Source organism: Patiria miniata, unplaced genomic scaffold, assembly GCF_015706575.1.
Source record: "Patiria miniata isolate m_02_andy unplaced genomic scaffold, ASM1570657v1 HiC_scaffold_5, whole genome shotgun sequence".
Taxonomy (NCBI): domain Eukaryota; kingdom Metazoa; phylum Echinodermata; class Asteroidea; order Valvatida; family Asterinidae; genus Patiria; species Patiria miniata.
This window is the reverse complement of record NW_024037072.1, coordinates 9,008,788-9,023,767: the sequence shown is the minus strand read 5'-3', so window position 1 is coordinate 9,023,767 and position 14,980 is coordinate 9,008,788. Positions and strand designations below refer to the sequence as shown.

The 14,980-nt window shown below is 39.1% G+C and overlaps 1 protein-coding gene across 2 annotated transcripts; it reads left to right on the top strand.

The window, feature by feature from the left end:
- The first annotated feature begins 3,690 nt into the window (after positions 1–3,690).
- Positions 3,691–14,357, top strand: LOC119740588. 2 transcript variants are annotated; one of them, XM_038215936.1, is made up of 4 exons: positions 3,691–3,887; positions 8,309–8,388; positions 9,620–9,753; positions 12,011–14,357. In XM_038215936.1, exons 2-4 carry the CDS (start codon positions 8,343–8,345, stop codon positions 12,257–12,259), a joined length of 429 nt encoding a protein of 142 aa, XP_038071864.1. In that variant the 5' UTR covers positions 3,691–3,887; positions 8,309–8,342; the 3' UTR covers positions 12,260–14,357. The 2 variants fall into 2 exon arrangements, with proteins under 2 accessions (XP_038071864.1, XP_038071865.1); XM_038215937.1 differs by lacking the exon at positions 3,691–3,887 and adding an exon at positions 3,894–3,983.
- Positions 14,358–14,980: the final 623 nt, after the last annotated feature.

The following is a 14,980-nucleotide window of genomic DNA, read 5'->3' as shown; positions in this document are numbered from 1 at the left end:
TAAAAACTGTCTTTAACATCCATTTTCCTTTGTTCTTCATACTTTGAAATATACATAGACATGATACAAAAATTCTAACATTCTAACACTTGTTATTTTTACCCCTTTGTGGGCGTGGCCTAAATATGTAAAGAGGCGGTACATTAGTGGAACTGAGGGCGTTGTTGCTGTGATGCCATTTCAGGTAGACACTTTACAGTTTTTGTTCAACTTGTGAGCTCACTGAAAAGAAAGGGTTGCTCATTGACTAACTGCCATGTACTTACAAATCAATGAATCACCAAAGAAAAATATATGTACAGCAACATGTACACAATTTTAGCAACATTTTTTTGCTGAAATAGCTGTAACATTGAGGTGTCTGCCAGGCAGGAATGACATCACAGTCTAGTGCATGAACATTTTAAATTTGCTTGAGCATTAAATTCAAAAAGGCACAAATACCGTTTAAATTATTATAGCAAAACGAAACTTAAAAATAGGGTATGATGGGACACAAAGGTTTAATTACAAATTGCATTAAAATAACATTGCATCCGCCCTGTTAAGCATGAGGTCTGGGTTTGAGTGATCGCGGCGAGTAAACTGTGAGTTGCTCTCGCAAGCCCTTGAACAGGACTTAGCATAAAGGACAAACTTCAATATTTAAATCAATATTTCATGCAATCTGTCATTCCTGAAGTCATAGTCATCAGCAGTTCAAACTTGAGCGTTTGTAACCCAATTTTTTTTAATGCTTAATTCTTATTATTGCCGTATAAGTTTCAACCTCTTAAAAAAAGTATACATTCGAAATTGTTCACTATTGAAACCAAAGGAACTTGCTTGTGCATTTAGTAATGGAATTGAATTACAACATTTCATTATAGTGCGAAAAAGAGCGCAAAGGCAACACGAAATAAAGTTTGTTTTTTTAAAGAGGGTTGCAGACTCTGTCAGTACATTGAAAAACATTATACCAAATTGAGGACGGATACGGATGATTTTTGGGGGATGTGATGAATGTACTTATCGTACCGGGTACGTTGGCCTACAGGTTTGAAGTTCGGAGGGAAATAATCCTAATTTCCAAAGATATTCGCGGACATTAATACTGAATTTTTTATTACTTTGCGGCCGTTTTCTTAATTGACATCTATCATTTTTCATCAGGTCGATGACTTAATTTTTAAAGCAGGCCATTGAATGTTGTCATTGATTTTCGCCCTCTTATATTGGCACTTGACTCGGAGATATATAATTTATGAACTTTACAAACTATTTAAATTATTGAGTCCAAAAGACAAAATAACTATCCCACGCTTGGGAAAACATTTACCTAAAACTCGATAGTTTTTAATTCTCAACTCAAAGTAGACAGCGCCCCCTGGAAGATTCCTTTTTTGTTTCGGATGTCCAGTATTCGCTCGTACCCCCTGCCCTGCAAACAGGACGCTGGGATACTCTGATGAGCTTCACAGAATCTTGTGAAGGAAGTGGCCTATGACCTATGTATCTAAAGCATCAGGCTGCCGCAGCTGTTCAAGACTGCAGTTAGACAATGTGCGCAAATGCTATCCGAAAACTTCCCATAGAAATGCGCACATTTCCATACCGGATGTGATTATTGTTTCATTACGGACCATGTGGACACAATTTTGAGCGTCGCATGATGCAATACGACCGTTCGTGATTCGAAACGGAGCTTGAGCAAGTGACGGGAATTGTAAATTTACAACACAGATAAGTTTTACAGAATTTCCTACATTATTATGCTTTTCAACGAGAAAAAAATCTCTAAACTGGAATAAAAGAGTAATGAATCAGTCTTAACGGCCGTTTCAAACCTTGCAGAGTCATGACCTTGATGACGCGCAGGTCACTGGTCACGCAAAATCCAACCAATCAGAGCGTGAATTCATCAGAGTATCCCAGCGTCCTGTTTGCAGGGCGGGGGTACGAGCGAATACTAAGATGAGCTTCACAGAATCTTGTGAAGGAAGTGGCCTATGACCTATGTATAAAGCATCTGGCTGCAGCTGTTCAAGACCGCAGTTAGACAACGTGCGCAAATGCCATCCGAAAACTTCTCATAAAATTGCGCACATTCCATACCGGATGAGATTTCTGTTTCATTGCGGACCATGTGGACAAAATTGTGAGCGTCGCATCAATGCAATCCGCGAGCGTTCGTGATTCGAAACGGAGCCTGAGCGAGTGACGGGAATTGTAAATTTACAACACAGATAAGTTTAACAGCATTTCCTACATTATTATGCTTTTCAACGAGAAAAAAACATCTCTAAAATGGAATAAAAGAGTAATGAATCAGTCTTAACGGCCGTTTTAAACCTTGCAGAGTCATGACTTTGATGACGCGCAGGTCACTGCAGTCACGCAAAATCCAAGCAATCAGAGCGTGAATTTATCAGAGTATCCCAGCGTCCTGTTTGCAGGGCGGGGGGGGGGGGGGGGGGGGGGGGGGGTATTAGCGAAATGTCCAGTAAAGTTCAGCTAGCTGAAAGGGGACATAACATGGATGCACGCCTGTAAGTAGGCCAAAAATCCATCCGCCGAGCTATTGAATAAAAGTTATCTATATCAGAGATTTTTGAGAGCCATAAAATTGGGGAATTGAAGAGATATGGTAATGAACCTCTGGCCCGGACTTTGGGCTTCCAGTTCTGAGTATTTTGGATGTTATTGGGTTCGAAAGTGGTGCTATTTTGTCATGTTGGGGGGGGGGGTCGTTTTTCAAGATAGCTACTTTTCCGCTTTGGGGAAAATAGGGGTCGTCTTCTTTGGGTGAGAGTATCTCGAAAAGTCAACGGTCAACCCACCAAAAAATGAAAAGAAAATGAACGATGACAAGTTGATCAACATTTTTCTGTGCAGCTTGAATACCTGTAAGAGTTCTGAGTATTAGGCCAAAAAAAAAATAAGTCGGTCTCTGGTCAGCGCGCGCGTCGATTTTAAGCATGCGCGTCGATCTTTTTTTTTTCATAAATGTTCCGCGGTAGCTCCAACAGCGCCCTCTATTTCCGCACCTCCTCAATTTTTTTTTACCAAAGAGCACCAAGGAATGGGAAATTGCACCAAGGCATATGATCAAAAGCACCAAGGCAAATTATGGAGGACACCAATGTACATGAGGACACCAAAAAAATGCAAAATAGTACTCACCTTGTCGTACAATCCAAGCTTGAAGAAAAAAAAAAAAAAGCAAAAAAAAAAAAAAAAAGCCGCGTGGCCGCGTCTGACCAGAGACCGAATATATATATTTTTTTGGCCTTATTAAAAGAATTTTAAAGTATGCGCATTTTAGCACTAGTGACTATGGGAATTTTATTGCAGGGTTGCACCCATATTGGGTGGGTCGTGATAAAATAACACCAAAAGGGTGCAGCATGATCCATTGGCCAATAGGTAAGTCTTTTATTTAATCGTTTTGGTTACTTGCCACATGTTGACATGTACTGTGTACAGTTGCAAAATAATAAGGCTTGCTTATCTCGGCTTTCTTTGAATAGTAAACAAAAAATAAGTACAACATCGATTGTTTATAAAAACATCAATTTTTGACCCGGATTTCTTCAAAAAAATCTACATGCTTTCCCCACTTTGTGGTTGGAAGTTTCCATGCACCCGACCCGGATTTACAAATAAATGACACATGTGCTACTCATTCGTAAAGTCATTTGTTTATGAATAGGGTAGCGGTTACCAGTTGCCTCCGTACGTACGTTGAATGGACACGGCTCGGATGTCGATTACCAGTGCAAATCGAGCCACCTAAAAACACAATACGCGGCTAAATCCCGATACGGTACGCAGTAGGTTTACAAAACGACCGCAGCGTGTGCAGTTTTGTCGTCAACTTTCGCGTCAGCATTTCGGTTGCACTGCGGGTAAGTACTTTATGGTGTTCGAACGTGATCGTAATTGTTGTGATATAGACGTTGGTTTTTCGTCCTGTATTTTTATCGATAAATATATTATAACAAGTAAGTACTTAAAGTAGGCCCATAGTAAAAACATGGAGCTACACAAATAGATAAGCCCTAACCTAGGCCTAGTGTAGTCCGAGTAACTTTGACCCAACTTGTATTTGGACATGGTCTGGCGATAGCCTTTTTTAACATTTGGACATGGTCTGGCGATACTATCGCCAGACCATGTCCAAATGTTAAAAAAGGCGATAAGTTGGGTCCAAGTTACTCGGACTAGGCCTAGTGGTGTTGCGGGTCCGGGTGGCGAATTTGTTTTCTCCCAACATGCCCAAACAACATCCGCATGCCGCATACGTACATGGTTGTTTAGCGCCCTCTACGATACTTTTATGATAGGCACGCAGGTATATAATTATAATTATTTGTTTCCCTACTTTTTAGCCGAGCAGTGCGACAGCTCAGTCGATTTCCGCTCATTAGAGGGTAGGATTTTGGGAAAGATTCCTATACTACTATTACTAATACTAGCCTAGCCCCACTAGTGTGGCCGTCGGTATGCTGCGCTGAACCCAAGGCCACACACCGTGGTCTGCGCACTACTGAGGACGTTTTCATAATTTCAACAGCGAATTTCTTACATATGGTTGTATTCTACGATGTCCCAACTTTCACTTCTGGGATGCTTGGGTGTAATGATGTTCAATTTTCCAAGATATTCTTGAATCTTTCTGGAGCCCATATGCACTCGTGAAACGTCTGGTGATGGCAGCCATTTTGTATGTGACAAGAGATGACCTCAAGCTGTGACGTCGCGTTTATGCAAATTGCTTGTCGAGCGAGGGCGCGAGTTGCAAATGCGAAGGCTGTTTCCTGTGCCGTAGATCCTGAATAGAGATCAGTGCACGTGGCCCCCAGACGATAAATGCATGGTACAGGAAACAGCCGTCGCATTTGCAACTCGCGCCCTCGCTCGACAAGCAATTTGCATAAACGCGACGTCACAGCTTGAGGTCATCTCTTGTCACATTCAAAATGGCTGCCATCACCAGACGTTTCACGAGTGCATATGGGCTCCAGAAAGATTCAAGAATATCTTGGAAAATTGAACATCATTACACCCAAGCATCCCAGAAGTGAAAGTTGGGACATCGTAGAATACAACCATATGTAAGAAATTCGCTGTTAAAATTATGAAAACGTCCTCAGTAGTGCGCAGACCACGGTGTGTGGCCTTGGGTTCAGCGCAGCATACCGACGGCCACACTAGTGGGGCTAATACTAGCCTATCTGGCCATCAGACATCACTTGTCACCCTGTGCACAAACCCTATGGGACTGTAGTCCGAGTATAAACTTGGACCCAACTTATCGCCTTTTTAACATTCGGACATGGTCTGGCGATAATAGGGTCCAAGCTAATCCTTATATGCCGAGCAACACAATTCTGTCATTGACCCAAAAACCCAACATTGCCAAACAAAAACATTAGATTTCACCTTTAAAACGGCCTCCACATTACTAGATACGCCACCTGAGGTACAAGTAGGCATCAATATTTAAGATGGTTGTACTGAAGTTTACTTACGATCCGGATGAAAAGTGAAATTTCCCGTTCAATTCCGAGAGCTCCCCCCTGCGATCTAGTCCCATAAATGTGACTGAAATACTGGACTACCTCCGTATATCAGTCACAGAGCCATGTACAGCCTGTGAGCGGAGCGTCCCGTTGCTAGGGGAGCCGAAAATTAATAAAAGATCGAAATTATTTTGTCAGCAGAAAATCAACCCAGCTATAGACTAGTATGACTGCTAAATAGCACAAAATCGTTAAATTCGGTACCTTCAGGGGTCTAGTTATCCAAAAATCGTAATTCGTCAAAGCAAGAATGCAGACGGTTTTGAGCAAGCATGGCGTCGCTGATATGTTTCCCGGCCACCCTAATAATAGTCAAGAGGCCAAAGGGGTCAGGGAACCAAACAAGAGCTTTAATCATCTACTGAGCGTGCGTCAACTTTGGCAAAGCGCACCGCGGCTGTTGCCTGTCTTTCCAAAATCTTTGGCGCTCTGTGAAGTGCCCGGATGCAATACGCGACCACGGATGAAGAGCACACACAAGAGGGCGCGCTGCACTGCAGAGGGCTTCAAAGATTTTGGAATGACAGGCAACAGCCGGGGTGCGCTTTGCCAAAGTTGACGCACGCTCAGTAGATGATTAAAGCCCTTGTTCCCTGACCCCTTTGGCCTCTCGACTATTATTATGGTGGCCGGGAAACATATCACTATCAGCGATGCCATGCTTGCTCAAAACCGTCTGCATTCTTTGACGAATTACCATGATTTTTGGATAACTAGACCTCTGAAGGTACCAAATTTAAAGATTTTGTGCTATTTAGCAGTCATACAATAGCTGGGTTGATTTTCTGTTGACAAAATAATTTCGATCTTTAATTAATTTTCGGCTGCCCTAGCAACGGGACGCTCCGCTCACAGGCCGTACGTGGCTCTGTGACTGATATACAGAGGTAGTCCAGTATTTCAGTCACATTTATGGGATTACTCGAGATCATGAACACGTTAAATTTCCGACTCGTGTTAATGTTTGAACGACGGGATGTGGTCTTCATGCCCAGCGTTCATTCGATGGTCCCCGTATTCCGAGTGCGATTTCATTACCGAGCACGCGCGATGCATCGATTATGATAATGATAGACTGGAGCACGTTTGTAAACACAAGTGCATTTCGAACGATAATAGGGAGTCGGGAACTAGCTTGAACTGGTTTCCGTCCATAAAATCTGCCCTAGTTCCCGAGTTTTACTATAACTACAACAATATACACAAAATAATTTCTAATTCTATGACTGACTGCGGCTTAAGTTAAAAGTTACAAAGGTATGGAGAAATGTTTATAACCAAGGGTCGTGTTATCTCTTGACAAGTTGGTTGAACATGTGGATGGAGTTTGGTACTAATGACTGACAGAAGCGTGCTCGGTTCGTGCATGGCACACGCAACCTGATGCCAGAACCATTGAATGTGTAGCGCTCATTGAGTGGATGACTTTGATCACCCATGATTTTGTCCATTTTAATTCATTTGATTTCGGACTTATGAGGCGGCGGACCTATGAGGCGTCGGACTTATGAGGCGTCAGACCTATGAGGCGTCGGACGTATGATACGGCCCCATAGATTCCACAAAAGGATGACCCACTGTTAGACAATGACACACCATTACTGGGGTCATGGGGTGCATCATGATATTGATAGGAGCATGAGAATCTTTCAGTAATTTTGAAAATGAAATATTTGAAAACTCTAATGTCAAAAACATTAAGGTTTAATATGAAACATACTTGATTTGATTGTTTTTGTTTCTTTAAGGCCAAACAAAATAATAGTTCTGCTTCCGGTTGCCCTTCTGGTACCTACCCTATTTTGACAGCCCCTACCCATATTTTTTTGGGGGAAAATGAGGAAAAACCTTGAAAACCATCAAATACTACCTTTACCCTTGACTACAGGCATACACCTCCATATGATCGCACACAAGAAAATTCCCCCCCCCCCAAAAAAAAAAATTCTCTAACCTACATGTACCTACACTATTTTCAAATGCCATGTAATTGGAAGCAGATTTTTTGTTGGCCTAAACTAAACAGACATGACTTGTTTCAGACTAATGAAAGAAGTACCACTCATTTATTAAAGTTATTCAATTACGAATATGTCGCGAACAGCGTCAAAATTTCACTACCTAGGGAAGGGTCAACATCCCAGAACCATATATAATCTTACATTTTACCTCTAGATTGTCTTCTTCTTTTTTTGGTGCCCCACCTGTGGATTTAAGAGGAATCTTTGAACCTGCTTAAAAGAAATTTTATTGTTGCTCTGTTTGACTGTCAATTGTTCGCAGTGTAAAATAAACAAGCCCGGGCAGAGTGCATATATACTTAAAGATCTAGTGGGGTAAATAAATGTACAATGTACAACCTTTATGATCATGTCATAACAGATTTAAACGATAAATATAGACCTTTTTTTCCCACAGTACCAGGTATTGAAGGAAATATTTACTATTGTACTCCACTACTTGGTTTACATGGTTTATATCAAAAGAAAAAAATGAGCACAAAGTGACCAGAATAGTGAAAATTGAGTTTTTTGGCCCACAAACTAAGTCTTGAAAACAAATTGGGACATGCATGAATTTTTTTTTTTCACTGTCACTTGGGGGGGGGGGGGGAGAGACACACTGAGTATACAGTTTTTTTATACTTTGGCATGTTTGGTGAAGGGCAAAACCAAATATTGAAATGAAGTTGAATCTTGGCATGAAATTAGTACATGTACTCCTTTTTTTTTCTTCACTTACAGCTTACCTCAAACAAGTGTTGTGCCAGTTCCAACCATGAATACTTCAGTTTTCTTCACCTTTGCCCTTCTAGCATGCCTCGGTAAGTCCAGAGTTGTAGTCGAGTACTTTCCGAGTATCAGCTTTAGCTACCAGAGATTAAAATGGTTTGGTATGGATAAAGCTGCATAATGCAGACACTGGACAGTAAGACCAAAGTATTCGGAAAGTACTCGCCCAGTACTTTTAGGGTACTTCTGTCTCAAAAGGTTAATTAAAAAGTGGTTTTATGTAACCAAAGTCTCAAATTAATTTTTTTTTCTCTCTAACACTGACTTCATTTTGCTGTCGACTGTCAATGTTTCTCTTGAGTTGGTCACAAGAAACGGCTCAATTTCCGATAATAAACAAAGCACTTCGAAAGTACTCGACTACAAATCGTTTTGATTCATACGGTATGTTTAAATTAATCTCAGTTATGCTGTGGTTGACCAAAGTTAAACTCTCCTTAGCAGCATCTTTTAAGTGCACAATCATGAAAATATAAAATGTATTAGCCATACATTTTTTGACTGATTTTTTGAAGGCAAGATGCTGTACAAAATACTCCCTGTATTGAATTCATGTTAATGAAATTTGAAGAACTCCATTTTGTTAGAAAGTAAGCAGAATGTAAGTGCATGCAATGCAAAGTTTAAACGACAACTATTTTATTCTTGTGGAAAGTCCCTGTGCTTTCAGTTTTTGGGCCTTCCACAGTTTTCTAAAGTCTCTTTTTTAATATTTTTTTACACAATGTTTAAAGGCATATTTGCATAAATTTGTAAACAGTTACAGCGAGTGATTGGTAACATTCCTTTGTGGTTATTCTACTGTGCGTCCTCGCTTTGATTTACATGATAAATTTTGGCTCGCAGAAGGTCATAGTACTGCCTCAATTACTCAAAATCGAAACTTTCCAAGAATCTTAAATGTCGTGAAAGATTAAGTTCATAGTACTATAGAATTCTTTCAGAGAATTAGGCCTATTTTTTGTCTCGGAATCAGACTGTTTTCCATTAGACTGTTAACACATTCTTAGGAAACATACAATGTACATGTACTACAACTACATCAATGAAAAAACTTGAAAAAAACCCACAGGGTTCTACCATGGTTCTACATGTATATGTTTACCAAAATAGTTGAAATAATGTTCATGACATGGCCCGACTTTCATTAGACCTTCATGACATGTACAGTAACACTGTACAGTACTTCCAATGAAACAGAATTTCAAGCATGATACTATACATGTAGCGACATGTTTTTTCTTCTACACTTCAACATTGCAGGCACCCTGTGCAGTGCGCAGATGAAATGCTATGAATGTTCTTACGACCAGGCCAACCCTAAGGACTCAGACTGTTGGAGAGATGTTGTGAATGCACCAGACTCTACAGAAGTGGACTGCGCCTCCTACTGCTATGTGAGTCTTTTTACATACCTATTAGTCATAGGCCATGTTCAGACACCGTGTTAGCTAAAACGGTAAAAGTTAAAACGGTCGCTCACCACGTGAGGCCAATCTTAAAAGTAAAACTACCGAGCATCCAGACATCATTTTAAGTATTGCAAGTTAAACTCGAAGTAGTTTATCTCAGTTTCTAAGGTCACGTAGAACATCCGCCACGTAGAACAGCGTGCCACGGAGAAGGCCTTACGTAACTCCGGGTCACTGCGCTGGCTTAAACGGGAAGCGTTTTAGCTAAAACCGTTCAGACATCGTACTAGGAGATGTCGTTCTGGTTATTCGCTAAACCCTCCCTCCAAGGGGGTTTAAGTTGCTGTTTTATTTTTTAGTTCAACTCGGTTCGGTCTAAATAAAAAAGGCGTTCAGACATCGTTTTAGCAAGTAAGTTACACTGAATCGAGTTCAACCGGTGTTTTAAGGGAATTTAAAACAGTGTCTGAACGACCACAATAAATGGTTCATTCTCCAATCAAAGTTGGACTGCTGGACACCTGTTAATACAGATTAGTCAAGCTTAAACTCCAAGGAAACCCTCCCACAAGCCCAGCCTTCAATTTCATGGTATTTATGTTCATGATCTCCTTGCAAAAAAATTGTGCCACCTTAACTGTGACTAAAAAGTTACTCTACACTTGCGACATTTAATTCAAATTTAATTGAACAGGGGTTTATGGATGCCTAAAATAAAAATAGTTACTTTTTTTTAAATCCAATAAAATAGAAACAACATTAAAAACAAAAAAAATAGACAAATTGAAAGTTTGTTAGTAGAAAACAAATTTAATTTGTTGATGTATGGAGAGCAACTTGTTAGGTCTATGGAAACAGATCTACATTGTAGGAAAACAGTTATGAATGTATAGCATGAATGTTTGTAATTGTAATTTGTATGTCATTTCCTGAGTCCATGCGGCGGCAATTTAAAAAAACAAACTGGCGACCATCTTGAAAAATAGCCCGGTCAAGTCCATTTTGGAGGGAAAAAAAGGGGGCCTCCTCCTTCCTTTTTTTCAAAAAGGCAGGACACTAAACATGTTTTGTTTTTTTACTTGCCCTAATTTATGGAGACTTGGGACAGCAAAAGGTTGAGTTCCAGCCCACAAAAAACACGCCTTTTGGCTTTGATGTCATTTGTACATATCTAAAATATACATTTGTATCAGTTGTATGTAGTATTGCAAATGTTTCCCCTTAATCTCATTTAAGTATTAATAATCTTAGATTCAGGCACAATTGAAAGTCATGAGTCACTTTTTTTCGAACCAGAAAATCTCTTTATTTGTACAGGAAAAGAAGAATTTGCTATTAGCGTGGGAGCAGAAGACAATTATGAGTGCATGAATCTGTGTTTTTCAGTGGTCATGCTTAAATTCTTATTAGTCACTGGACACTTGGTATTTTTGTGTGACGTTTTTACAGCTCAGCGAACACACACCTCAGAACACCCATGTCTCCAGAGGGTACCTTGTACCAGATCACTTCCCAAATATGCCAACAATGAGTCTATTTGCCTTGCTTCACCCAGGCTTCCATCATGCAAATAAGGATCTATTGTTAAAAAGGAGCCTTATGTATTAACAAAGCCCTACCTCCATGAATAAAGTGACCTTGCAGAGAACCAATGCAGTGTGATTCTTTCATAGTCATGCATACTGTGTACCTGCTGTATCTTTGCGTTTTACAATGTCATGTACACTTTACAGGGCAGTTCACAGTGTAAAGAGCTGTTTATTACCGTGAATAATAAGCCACTAAATTTAATACCACAGCACAAAATCACCCTTAACCAGTAAAGTTCGGGCAGGGCTTACTATAAACTGTCGGCCAATAAAACCATGTATTCATTTGCACAGAACTGAGGTGTTGCTATGTATTACCTTTCAGTTCTCAAGAAAAACAATTCAAGAATAAAAAGTGGAAGCAGGAATTGTGCACCAACATGCACCAACCTACATAACATAAATACATACATGTAATGTACCACAGAAATTAACATTAAAATAGCAAGAATGCAAACAAATGATATCAAAATGTTGAAAGAGTTGAAATAAGTTAGTACGTTGATATACAGTGTACACGCAGTGCAGTTGAGAACAGTTTGCTGTGCAAGTTTTGTTTTATGGCTTTTCCGCTATATGCCACATCTTAAAATTAAAAAAAAGTGAAAATGAAAAATGTTGAAGTAAAAGTCTCCCAACTGTTCCTTTTTTAGTCTGAGACCTTCCAATCTGGCGGCCCAAATGAAAATGCCAACTACTGGTACATCCGACGTGGCTGTGCGGGGGCCAAGGACACGACTTGTTCTGACTCGGACAACTGCCACAACGATGCTTGGGGGGCCTGCAAACGCTGCTGCTCCGGCGAACTGTGCAACGTCGACTCTCCAAGTGGCTCTAACATGGTCAAGGCTAGCCTCTTGGTGGCGCTCTTTGCTGCTGTCCTGGCAAAATGGCTGAACTAAGATCAATCGTCAAGTCCCAGTCTTGAAGTGTGTTTTTTTTTGGACCGTTTTTTTTAACGTGCAAACTCTGACATGGTTATACTAGCTTGGCAGGCATAGTGGCAAGAAGCATGAACTATATGCAGATTGAATTTAACGAGTTCATTTTTTAAAATTTCCTGTACATGTTTGAGAGTGTTAACATCTACTCATCATTGATAGAAAGAAACATATTTTCTCCAACTGCGCTCCTTAACCAGTTTATATTGGAAACTTTATGTGAGTGTCAGAACAAAAAAACCAGATGTACATGTACTCCTAGGCAGTATAAACATGCATTTTGCCACCTCCCACTCCGCCTATTGACTTGCTCCACTCACTTCTTAATCACTTGGGAATATACAATGCTATACTTTTGGAAAATAAGCAGTCACTATGGGTTATTAGCCCCTAAAATTGAGTTGAAAGCAATATTTGCAATCAAAACAAAGATTTCTCTTTAATTAAAGCAGATCTCACAGCAGCTACATGTACTTCTATAGATTTTGAATGGATTTTTCTTTTATTGAAAAGCAGGTTTGATTTCTTTTAGTTGTGGAATTTTGTTGGTTCCACCTTTTGTTGTTATTCAGTTTATATGCATGAAGACAAATTTTGGTGTAAATATAATTTTGATGTTGTTTAAGCACACAATTCTTATTGTAGAAATTATTGTCATTCATGAACGAAAGGCTAATAATATAGTGACAGAAATGTACCTTTGATTCTTATAAAATACATGGAGAGAAGATATTTGAATGCACTACTTGTCCCATTAACCCTAACTCCCAAGCATGATTTACTAGGAACCATACCCGGCCTGGAAAATTGTGGGAAACTTCACATGCATTCCTGGCTTTGATTCTGGAGGTGTGCCAACCCAATTTAAAAGACTGTCAGTTTACTGGGGTACTGCAGTACTCATCCTGACAGATTCCAACAATACATGCCGTGGGGGTTGATGGGTTGAGTTCTGTTAGGGTTAATCAATCATAAAATATGATTTCATTTATAGTGATAGATCACATCATTACTAACATGTAGAAAATAAAGTGAAAACTGATATTTATATTATAGCTGTCAATTTTCCTACTGATGTAGTTTTGCACTTAGCTTCACACATAGTCATGAAAGTGACATACTTTTGGCATTCCTTTGTATTTACTTTTTTTTGGTCATTGTGGGATAATCTTATGTAACCTATTGAGGTGAACTCTATGTTCATCAATGCAAATTCGCTGAATTTGAAAGTTGGTGTGATTTTCAGGACTAGAAAATGAAAGTGTGTGCATATTTTTACATTTTATTAATCCATTTTCATTCTTGAAAATTCATGTCCAAGAGTGAACTGATATTTTTACATGTGGTACATTTGTACTATAATTCAGCTTGATGTCTTCCCACCACAGACCAGAAACAGACAAAACAAAGATGTGTACGTAGATTATATATTTGAGTGTTCCATTCTCATGTAAATTAGATGTTTGTGATTATCCCACAGTGTTTGTTTTTGTAGTGAGAAGGAAATACATATATTTAACACCACACTTTTATAACTTTGCACCATGTGTCTTTTACTGAGACTGTAATATCTTTTTAAGTTCTATTTTTCTACTTGTTCGTAATCTTTCTTTTTCGACTTATGCCATTAACACATAACTTCAGACTTATTCTCTCCAGATTAAATATTTGTAAATTTTGATATTTTGTAGAGCACATCAATATTATTGTAACTTTACAACTTATTACATTTTGCACCAAGATCACTTTTAGGATAAAACATAAGCAATAATTAAGAACACCTGTGAATAAATGCATATAAAGGTACATGTACACACTGAGTATACATTGTATACAGTGTTTATACGTCGGTGAAGGGCAAAACTTTATACTGATTTACATCATCCTTACACAGATTCCATCTTATGAATACATGGACTCGATGTTGAAGGAAAATTACCCTTGTAGTTGTACAGTGCATGTGCACATTGTTTACAACCCAAGTAGTTTTATCTTTCATTTTTATATTTCGTGGTTGTGATTTTGGAGTTTGACAATAAAAAAAAATTTTTAACTAGAAGAGTTTGATGTGTTTGTTTATTGTTTGTCTCTTTTAAATCTTGATTTAGGAAGAGAGCCTGCCTCATTGTCATGGGGGGGGGGGGCCTCAACCAGGTATATCTGGAACTGGTATTTTGATTCCCTTGAGTGCAAAGATGGAGCTATGTACATGTATTGGTGGATACATTGTACCTTTCTGATCATAAAACGATGTAAATCATGTCTTCTATCTTACATTGCCCATGTTTATGACTTTTTTATGGGAATATAATTATTTTATTCATTTCTAAATGGGTCTTATTTGCGAGTCGGCCATATTAATTTGAAAGTGAGGTAAAATCTTAATTTTAGAACTTGCGAAGAGAAATGAAAGCAATTTAGTTTCTAATATATTCCAGTCTGCTTCAATGATAATCGCTTATTTAAAATTTGTAATTAACATTCCCTAATGTTTAAAGCCATATTAAAAAAAAAAAAATTGACAATAAGGCCAAAAAAAAAGTCTCCGGTTTCTGGTATGCGCGCGTGTCGCCGTAGCCATGCGCGTCGGCAAAATGATTTTTTTTTTTTCAATGAAAGATGATGTCTCAAAAACCGCCATACTCACTGGTTTGACTGGAATCCTGCTGATGCACAATTTTA